This window comes from Monopterus albus, unplaced genomic scaffold (genome assembly GCF_001952655.1).
Source record: "Monopterus albus unplaced genomic scaffold, M_albus_1.0 scaffold11.1, whole genome shotgun sequence".
NCBI classification, from domain to species: Eukaryota; Metazoa; Chordata; class Actinopteri; order Synbranchiformes; family Synbranchidae; genus Monopterus; species Monopterus albus.
This window is the reverse complement of record NW_018127891.1, coordinates 3068760-3076922: the sequence shown is the minus strand read 5'-3', so window position 1 is coordinate 3076922 and position 8163 is coordinate 3068760. Positions and strand designations below refer to the sequence as shown.

Genomic DNA, 8163 nt, shown 5'->3' with positions numbered 1-8163 from the left:
TCATCCTTTTCCTGGCCTGCATCAGCTTTGACCGATACCTGGCCATCGTTCACGCCGTTAGCTCTGGCTGGAAGCGCAACACTTGCCACGCCCAGATTGCATGTGCCTTCATATGGGTAGGCTGCCTGGGCCTGAGTGCAGTGGACATTACCTTCAAACAGGTAGTGGAAGAGAACACTGTAGGCAATCAGAGGGCGCTCCTGTGCCAGGTGTGGTTTACTAAGAACACCACTCAGTGGCAGGTGGGGCTGCAGCTTGTCAGTGTGATTCTGGGTTTTGGACTCCCCCTGCTAATCATGCTCTACTGCTACATCCGCATCTTCAGGTCTCTGTGCAATGCCACTCGTCGCCAAAAGCGCAAGTCTGTTCGCCTGATCATCTCACTGGTGTCCGTGTTTGTCATCTGCTGGGCCCCATACAACTGCTTCCAGCTGGCAGATAGTCTGCAGAAGCTGGGCGTGGTGACTGAAAGTTGCCAGTTTGGCCATGTGGTGGACATTGGAACTGTGATCACTGAAAGTGTGGGGCTGTCGCATTGCGCCCTGAATCCTGTGCTGTATGGCTTTGTGGGTGTAAAGTTCAGGAGGGAGCTGGCCAGAATGTGTAAGGGGCTGCTGGGACAGAAAGGTTGGCTGGGGATGAAGGTGCGAAGGGAGGGGAGGCTTAGAAAAACAGTGGTATCATTGGCTTCTGCGGAAAGTGAAAACACCTCCTATTCTGTCATGGTGTGAAACTGGTTAGAGAGACAGGAAGAAAGAGGGAGATTAGGTGAGATTTGTGTGCATCTGTGTGGGTGAGAGAGAAAAATATAAAGTGAAGTGTAAAACATTCAGAAAAGGAAAGTCAAAATAGATGTTCATATATTAAAACCTTTAAAATGTTCTCAGATGCCTGTGATGTATTCCTTCTACTGGTGCTTCCCTATCTGAATGTTTGTGTGGTGCAGCTTACAACAAATTGTTTTATTACTGTTTCTCTTTTTTTATTCAAGAATGCTGTAGTGCTGTTTCAGTTATATGAGGGTGAGGCCTAGTGAAAAACATGATGCCGCATCCCACCTATGATGCTGTCATTTAACTTTTTTTTTTTACGAAAACTTGGAGATTTTTGTAACAGTAGGTCAAATCTTGTGAAACATTTAGATTTCTTTATGCTCACGGAAAAGCTTGCTCAGCAGTTTAGATGTAGCCTGCAGCTCCAGTAGTCAGACTCTTATCTCACATCCTCAGTCAGTGACGTTTTGCCATTCGATTCCACTCTCTGATTGTTTGCTGTAAAAATAGTTTTGCTTATAAGACAGTGAAAATAGTTGCATAGGTTGAAAGGTTGAACATCTTGAAATTGTCATTTTTTTGTTCAGTTTTCTCCATGATACTTTTGTTCTCTCATCAGTGTACATTAAAGCATTACTCTGTGTTCTGTGAGGAAATGAACATGACTAATTTTGAATGTGTGATGTACAAAGATTTTTATAATAAAATTTTTGAAATAAAAACACAGTATTATATGATATACATCATCAGGATACTTCTCTGCAGGTGTACTCTGATCAGCGTTTATTCAGCACAACAGGAGCTGAACCCCTTCAAAGGGTCACAGTAAAATTGAGGGGTCTTGAGATGATTAACAAGAGTGGAAAGAAATTCTTATACACAAATTTATATTCATTTATAGGCTTTTCTCTAATCTCTTATTAAAATTTGGCCTTAAAATGCAGTAGGCCTATAAAGTGGCTTAAAATGGAAATATTCAAGCACAGTAGGCTGCAAGTACCTCAGAAGAATAGCTTACAACAAAGTATTTATGTTAAAAAAACTCCTTGCTGATATTATTCAGCTTAACGATCCTGTTAACCGGGTAATCCTGCAGGCTGGACACGATTCACGATCAATCTGCCGCTCAGTTTGGAAACAACAGCACAACAGCACCATCTGGTGGAAAGTGGCTCATATTGTTTGATTCTGCTTTTTGTGTACACGATTGCGTCAAGTTGGGCATGAAACGCGGGAATACGGAAGTTGCTTAATTTGGCCTTCAAAATAAAGCACCCTTTTTTCCCAATAATGGCTTTGGCCAGAAGGACTGTTCAGTTTTTTAATGATATCCAGTGATTTTCACAAAAATAATAAAGACCCTTGTACATTTGTCAACAACTTTTAGATTTCTGTTTGTAAGCGTTGTAGTCAATTTGATGAAGAGTTATATTTTGAAAAACACTTCATCGGGCGGCTCAGGTTTTTGTGCGAGCTGGCAGATTTGGCCACGGGGTCAACAATAATGCAGTGTGGGTTAAACGAAGCGAATGTACGACCGTTGTGTGTGAGCAGGCTGTAGGATACAGTGCTGCCATTAACGTACTGTAAGCTGCGTGTGCGCGTACACGTAGGTGTTGTAAAACTTTCAGCTGGCGAGCGCAACTTTTCTTATTTGTTTTGAGCTCCCTTTGTTACCCGACCGCTGTGTTTTTGTGGATTCACCCCCAGTTCCTTTTGGCTTGAAAGCGTTGTCTGCGCTCTCTGGACCTGATGTGCGTTCTGCAGAAGCTCGTCCACCCTCCCTTCAAAAATTGCGACGGTAGCTAGCCTTGGAGAGTTTGTCCCCGATGTCGCAGGATACGAGCAGGGTGCCGTGTTTCAAGTTCTTGGGTATTGTCTGGCAACAGGTGCGCTAGTCCTCAACGGAAGCCCTTTATGGTAAGTCAAATATCTTTTAGAATAAATGTTAACTCGGTGCACAGATAGCTGTAGCCATTAATGCAGCACTATAACAATCAAACCTTTACCTTTCTGTTTCTTTTTACCTCTCAGTTTCGAAACCTCACGGTGCCATTCTGCATATTTATCTGCGCAGCCTTATTAATGAATGAATGTGCATTAACTCAGCACTTACCAACACTGGTTTCATGGCATATACCTGCATATGTACTTCACCAACAGTAAAAGGTGACAGTCATTGTGCACAAAGCAGTCAGAGCCTTTAACATGTGTGGGTATGACTATGGGAAACTGAAAGCTTCATTTCGGTCCACTCCACTGTTGCTTCATCCAGTGTCATGCACAACACCATGTGAGTTATGTGGGAGTCTGAGCATGTTTATAAAGGCTCGACAGGGATTTCAAGTGCAGTGTTTAAATGATTTACTTCAGCTGATGATACAAAGACAGACAGAGGGGGAGAGAAGCTGAAGCTGATATTTTTGGCACCTGACCTCTGAGGCGATGCAGCATTTTTGATTTCTCTGTGTGTAACCTTTTCTTTCTCCACAGTAGAAGACCATGGAGGTGATACTTGGTGGAATACTTAACGGGACTGACTATGACTATAAGGAGGACTATGAGTATATAGAGGACCCTGAGCAAAATGGCAGTGAGGTTCCTGTGTTTCTCCTGGCTCTATACACAGTGGTGGTGGTTGTAGGGCTTTTGGGGAATGCACTGCTTCTGCGTGTTCTGGCTCAGAAGAGGCAGTATTGGAGGATATCAGACACTTTCATCCTCCACATGGGTGTCACCGACATCCTGCTGCTGTTGACGCTCCCCTTCTGGGCTGTACAGGCCAATCAACCTTCTGGATGGTGCTTTGGGGTTGTTCTGTGCAAGATCTGTGGAGCCGTTTTCAGTGTAAGTACAAAGTGGTGTGCGCAAGAGGCAGGGACTGATAATGAAAGGTGATCTTTTCCTTAAAGCCATGAGTATTCTTTCTGAGTGGATTGTGTTTGGCCGTAGGCTATTATTTCCTGTTTAATGAAGAGTCTTTGTATATTTGGATCAGTGTAATTCATACTAGTGTGTGTAATCCCCTAGTGGCGTCCGCATTCTTCCAGGCATTTCAACTTTTCTGGGAATTGACAAAAGGATGGGATCAGAGTAGGGGAAACGTGAAAGTTGATAAAGATTGCTGGAGCTGTCTATGTTACATTAGATTGTAGCTTAAATGCTCATTTTCTTTTTCCTAGATCAACTTCTACAGTGGGATCTTTCTGCTGGTTTGCATCAGTCTAGATCGCTGCCTGTCCATCATCTACTCTACACAGCTGTTCTCACGCAAGAAGCCTGTGTTAGCTCATATCAGCTGCCTTTTAGTCTGGATCATCTCCCTGCTCCTCAGCATCCCTGACTTTATTTTCCTGGTGGCTGAGAAGGATCAAGCAGAAGCAAATACACTGTGTGATCACAACTACTCTGACTGGTTGCTGTTGTCACGCCTGCTCCACCTCACAGTGGGCTTCCTTCTACCTGTTGTCACCCTGATCATCTGCTGCTCCTGTTTCCTGCTATGGCCACGGCACAGTTCTAAAGGCCTCCTGAAGCAGAGAACCATCATCCTAGCCCTAGTGGTGGTCTTCTTTTGCTTCTGGGTGCCATACAACATCACACTCATTGTGGACACCTACAGGAACAGATCTAAGGAACCTCTTGGTTTATCTAAAAATCAAGGTTCCCTGCAAACTGCTCTGAAGGTCACATCTGTTCTGGCCTGTATCCATGCCTGCCTCAGGCCTCTGCTCTATCTCGGCCTGTGTGGAAACTTCAGGAAAAGGGCTCTGGCCATACTGAGATGTGCTACATTAGAGCCTAAAAGCTCGGTGTGGGAGCTGGGTGTTGGTGAGGAAGTCCTGTGTGACCAGGGTCAGGAGGAGGAAGAAATGAAACAGATGACAATTGCCACATCAGGTGCAAGTTAACTGATGAACACAGAAATACCCTACAGTGACTCGGCAGATACTTAGTGTTCTACCCTAGAGGGGAATTTAGTGTGAACACATGCAAGTAATGAGGGGGAGGACTGTATTCTCTGTAATGATGATAAATATATATTCTAAAAAAAAACAACAACCTCGCATTACACTAAAGAAGCCATGTCATAGTGACGTATGCTATTGTGCTTTTATTTTGTAATCACTATTGCACAACTTTAGCATCTACCCCCCAAAATCATGCAGATGCATACATTTTTATTGTGTATTAATATTCTTATTATTGAAAGAAAACTGGTTTTACATTATTTTATATACACGATAAGCCATAACATTATGATCACTGTCAGATGAAATTAATACCGCTATCTCGTTACAATGGCACCTGTCAGTGTGTGGGGTATACTGGGCAGTGAACATTATAAGTGAACATTCAGTCCTTGGAGTTGATGTGTTGGAAGCAGGACAGACAATCAAGCAAGCAAAGTTTATTTATATAGCACCTTTCTAAACCTGCTGTTACAAGGTGCTTTCCAGTAAAACATAAACAAATAATAAAAATACATAAAACCAGATAAAACACATCTACACAATAAAATAACAAAAATGTATAGTCAAAACAAATACATCAATCAATAAAATTGTCAAAGGCCCATGGATACAACGTTTTGAGAAGTGATTTAAAAACAGACAGGTTCGGAGCAGATCTAATCTCCCATGGCAGACCATTCCACATTATAGGAGCCCGAACTGAAAAACCAACTGTCGCACTGACTCCCGTGTGCACAGTATTAGGCAGGTGGCCATAATGTTATGGCTGATCAGTGTATAGTGAAATGAGTGTTCTGTCACAGTTTTCACAGTTATCATGAAGCTAATGCCATAATCTTACTGTATGCAATAAGCTCTCGTGTTATTTTGTTCTTGTGTTAAATACTCAAACACAATTTATAACTATTTCTGATAACGTGTCATAAACTGTTTCACTTTTCATTTGACATTTTATCTTTTACTTACTTTAAAAGAGTGTGACTTCTACAATTTCACACAGCCTTTTCTCTTTGTGACTTTATTGTTGCGACATTGGTACATGTGAACTGTAGGGCGCGGGATTGACACAAACTGGTGGTGATGTCATCAGTCAGGTGACAGTGAGGGGGAGGAAGAAGAAAACTGCTGGCCTGAAGTCTTCACAGCTCTGTTTACTCTGGTGGAGACAGAACTGTGGCATGCTTTGTTTGTGTGTAAAGACACTCCACTGTAGATGGTAAAAGCAGGGAAGAAGAGAAGTAAAGATGTTTTCTACAACTCTGTTTGACCTCCACACTGCTGTAAGGGTTAAGGCCTGATTTCTGTGGAAATCCATGGAAGATAATGTTACCATGTATAAATGTGACCTGAAATAACATGGTGTTCCTTCAGAAACAATGTCATTTCACATATGAAAACAACTATTTCCCTTCTTTCTTTAACTCACCCTTTTCCTTCCTCTTTCTGTTTAAACTTGGGTGGTGGTGCAGTTCATCTAGAGCTCGTCTCATCTGAGAAATGCTGGCTCACTGTGACAGCAGAAACGTGTCACATTTAACATAGCTTTGCTTGTTATAATTAGTCTAGTATTGCTTCAGACAGAAATAGCATTTCCTGCTTCAGCTAGGGCTGAGTTGTTAAAGACGAAGACTAGTGACCAACAAGAAGTTTGGTGTGTGACAGACCTGTTATCAGTACAAACACTGCTCTCCAAAAGAAAAAGAATTGATTCCTCTAGAAAACAGCCAAGTACTACTGCTTCATTTATGTCCATTCAGACACATTTAGCATTGAGACGACATGATTAATAACAGAATCAAAGCATGCTTGAACACACGCCACACAATGCTTGATGTTGTCTGAATGGGCTCGCAGCCAAGCTCTGCTCTCCAGAGGGTGGACGAGGAATTTATTATGATCCCATTGCCTGCTTTGCTCTCAGCTGCAGTGAATGAACCAGTAGTTTCTGTGTCTGTACTAAAATGTTGATCCTGCAGTCACAGTGGCTGCTGGGATGGTCCACCGCTCTGCTGTAGTCAAATATTTACCTCTCATGTAAATTTTAAATGAGGTGTTTTGTAAGGGATAGCGTTGATGACATGTTATATTTTTTATAATTAAAAATATTGGTTGAATAGTTTGAATTGGTTGAAGTCACCAAATTTCTCTGGGCCCTTATCTCATTTATTACTCATCACTCTTCTGCCTAAACCACATATTTCAGGGTGTGCGACCGCTTTTTTCCTCTGAACTTCCTGTCAAAAAGGCCTAAAGGTGCACTGACAACACTACGTGTAGGTTTGCAGTTTTCATTGCTGTTGTATTCCGTGTAATCATCTGATTCTAACTACATCATAGACATATTGAAACTCTTGGGTGTACACACAAAATTCTCAGATGCTTGATACATACAGAAAGAAGAGCGAGAATAGAAGGGTTGCTGAACAGTCTAACCTCTATTAAGAGAAGTTTTATGGCTCAAACTAATCTCTCCTCCAGCTGCGGTCTCAGTCAGAACCTTCATTATCTGTGTGCCATATCTCAATTTATAACCATGCTCCTGCTTTATAGGGAAAAATGTGTAGAGGTCTGATCAATAAAGATTACAATTTACAAACCACCCAGTAAAACTCATAAGTGAAACCAATGCATTATAGATTAAGCATATACCACCTCTGACAATCACTTTGATCGATGTGGAAGGGCCATTTTGAATATCCACCAACTGAATTCTGTATTTGCTCTAAATGTTTTCCAAGCCCTCTCTACTATGCCAGGTATGCGTTGCATTTTTTGAATCAGCCTTATAAATCAAAATATGCAATACATGTGTATGCACAGAATGTAAACTCCTTTTCCCACAAGATTTCTAGCAATATTACTTCACCTTGATGCTCTACAGTCCTGGGTGGGATCCACATCCTAAGATAAGGATAATCACCTTTATTGGCCAAGTATGTTACACACAAGGAATTTGTTTCCAGTACAGAACCGATGGCAGCCATCTGCGGTGCCACCGGTGCAGGGGGGCCGTTCAGTGTCTTCAGTTTTTTTGTTTTGTTATGTTCTCCCTGAGAAGCAGTACTGATATGGTGCAGTCTCTTTGTGAAATATAGTGAACTGAACATTGGTGAAAAGTAACTCAAGAACTGTACTTATGTACAATTTTCAGGTATATGTACTTACTCTGAGTATTTTATATATACCTCATAGTTTAAGGCAAATATTATACTTGTTACTCTACTGCATTTATTTAATAGGTCAAAGTCAAAGTGATGGCACGATGGCGTCTGAGGTGGCCCTGTTGGGCCGGTAGGCATACTGCAGGGGGTCCAGGGTGCCCGGTAACTGCTCTGAATGCAGGCCAGCACCACTCTCTCAAAACACTTCATAATGATTGGGGTGAGTGCCGCTGGCCTGGAGTCGTTCAGGGAGGG

At 42.2% G+C, this 8163-nt stretch overlaps 2 protein-coding genes across 3 annotated transcripts in view; both read left to right on the top strand.

Annotated features, from left to right (window-relative positions):
• cxcr3.2 (chemokine (C-X-C motif) receptor 3, tandem duplicate 2) overlaps positions 1 to 1475 on the top strand; it is a 2339-nt gene extending 864 nt beyond the window's left edge. The window contains exon 2 of the mRNA XM_020590169.1: positions 1 to 1475. This exon is cut by the window's left edge and continues 370 nt beyond it. Within this exon, the coding sequence (XP_020445825.1) occupies positions 1 to 731 (731 nt within the window). The 3' untranslated portion in view covers positions 732 to 1475.
• A 763-nt stretch (positions 1476 to 2238) lies between these two features.
• On the top strand, positions 2239 to 5131 carry LOC109954670 (C-X-C chemokine receptor type 3-like). 2 transcript variants are annotated; one of them, XM_020590163.1, is made up of 3 exons: positions 2239 to 2693; positions 3270 to 3620; positions 3956 to 5131. In XM_020590163.1, exons 1-3 carry the CDS (start codon positions 2691 to 2693, stop codon positions 4682 to 4684), a joined length of 1083 nt encoding a protein of 360 aa, XP_020445819.1. In that variant the 5' UTR covers positions 2239 to 2690; the 3' UTR covers positions 4685 to 5131. The 2 variants fall into 2 exon arrangements, with proteins under 2 accessions (XP_020445819.1, XP_020445820.1); XM_020590164.1 differs by having other exon boundaries at positions 3267 to 3620.
• The last annotated feature ends 3032 nt before the right edge of the window (positions 5132 to 8163 follow it).